Source organism: Salvelinus sp. IW2-2015, unplaced genomic scaffold (assembly GCF_002910315.2).
Source record: "Salvelinus sp. IW2-2015 unplaced genomic scaffold, ASM291031v2 Un_scaffold2649, whole genome shotgun sequence".
NCBI classification, from domain to species: Eukaryota; Metazoa; Chordata; class Actinopteri; order Salmoniformes; family Salmonidae; genus Salvelinus; species Salvelinus sp. IW2-2015.
In genome coordinates this window covers 83919-85126 of record NW_019943956.1, presented here as the reverse complement: position 1 = coordinate 85126, position 1208 = coordinate 83919, and the positions used below count along the sequence as shown (strand labels likewise).

The window sequence follows — 1208 nt, the reverse complement described above, 5'->3', positions numbered from 1 at the left end:
TCAGATGGACTGAAGGTTGGATCATTACAAAAATGACACTAACAGATCTATAATAGATTGGACTGAAGGTGGATTCAATACCAAAATGACACTAACAGATCTATAATAGATGGACTGAAGGTGGGATCATACAAAATGACACTAACAAGATCTATAATAGATGGACTGCAAGGTGGATCAATACAAAATAAATGACACTAACAGATCTATAATAGATGGACTGAAGGTGAGTCAATACAAAATGACACTAACAGATCTATAATAGATGGACTGAAGGTGGATCAGGACTCCACCTGTCCACTTAATCTGAACAGTTATGATCTGAAAGGCCAAAACTGATCCTAGATCAGTTGGTTTACGTTATGATCCCGACATTAAATCAGAGGGGAAAAGCCCATGGAGCAGACATTACTGAAATGACGAGGTCTGTCATAGTACCTGAAGCTGGGCATGATTTTCCAGACAACGTAGAACAAAGAGTCGGGGCTGAAGGCTGTTGGGCCACCCTGCCACAGATAACACAGGGTCTTCCTCAACTCCTCCACCAAGGACCTGGGAAACAGAGACAAACATYCAACTACTGTCAATGCCAGGAACCTTCAACAGCACAACTCCTTCAGTTAAACATCCTCTGTGCTGCTCACTAACTCTAAACCAATCAGCATATTTTTTTGGTGCAACAGTATGTTCTAAATCAAAGATGAATACACAAAGCAAGAATATYTTAGCTACATTAAAAAGCTAAGATAAAACATGTAGCCAAAGATTATAGGGATCAACTAAGAAACGCTTATCAACACTTCGGTTCCTACCCTGTCACAATAAACCCTCCCTGGCATTTAAATTCTTTGTCATGTCAAACACTGTATTCAAAGTGGCCACTATTATATTCTAACTATAGAATTAGAATAAATCATTATATTTCCATGACTAACAGTATACACCCAAGAGTTTTGCTCTAAATCACAAGTCAAATCTCAAATCCAACATTTGGTTAAAAACAGGCCTATAAATTGTTTGCCRATATTGTGCAGCTCTACATGGCAGTGTATAAATTATCTCAAATGAGTGCAGGAAATGCAGAAACTGATGAATATAATTTTGGGTTGAAGTTGAACAGTATAAAACAAGGAGAAAGACCCATTGAAATCACTTACAATGTACAGTACCAGTCAAAAGTCTGGACACCTGCTCATAATGTATGTGTC

General features: G+C 38.1%; 1 protein-coding gene across 1 annotated transcript in view; it reads right to left on the bottom strand.

Moving 5' to 3' along the window:
* Positions 1-438: 438 nt before the first annotated feature.
* The window catches only part of LOC112074475 (ubiquitin carboxyl-terminal hydrolase 3-like), a gene marked incomplete at its 3' end in the record, with an annotated part of 36633 nt that continues 35863 nt past the window's right edge, over positions 439-1208 (bottom strand). Inside the window, exon 10 of the mRNA XM_070440550.1 lies at positions 439-552. Within this exon, the coding sequence (XP_070296651.1) occupies positions 439-552 (114 nt within the window). The remainder of the gene's footprint in view (positions 553-1208) is intronic.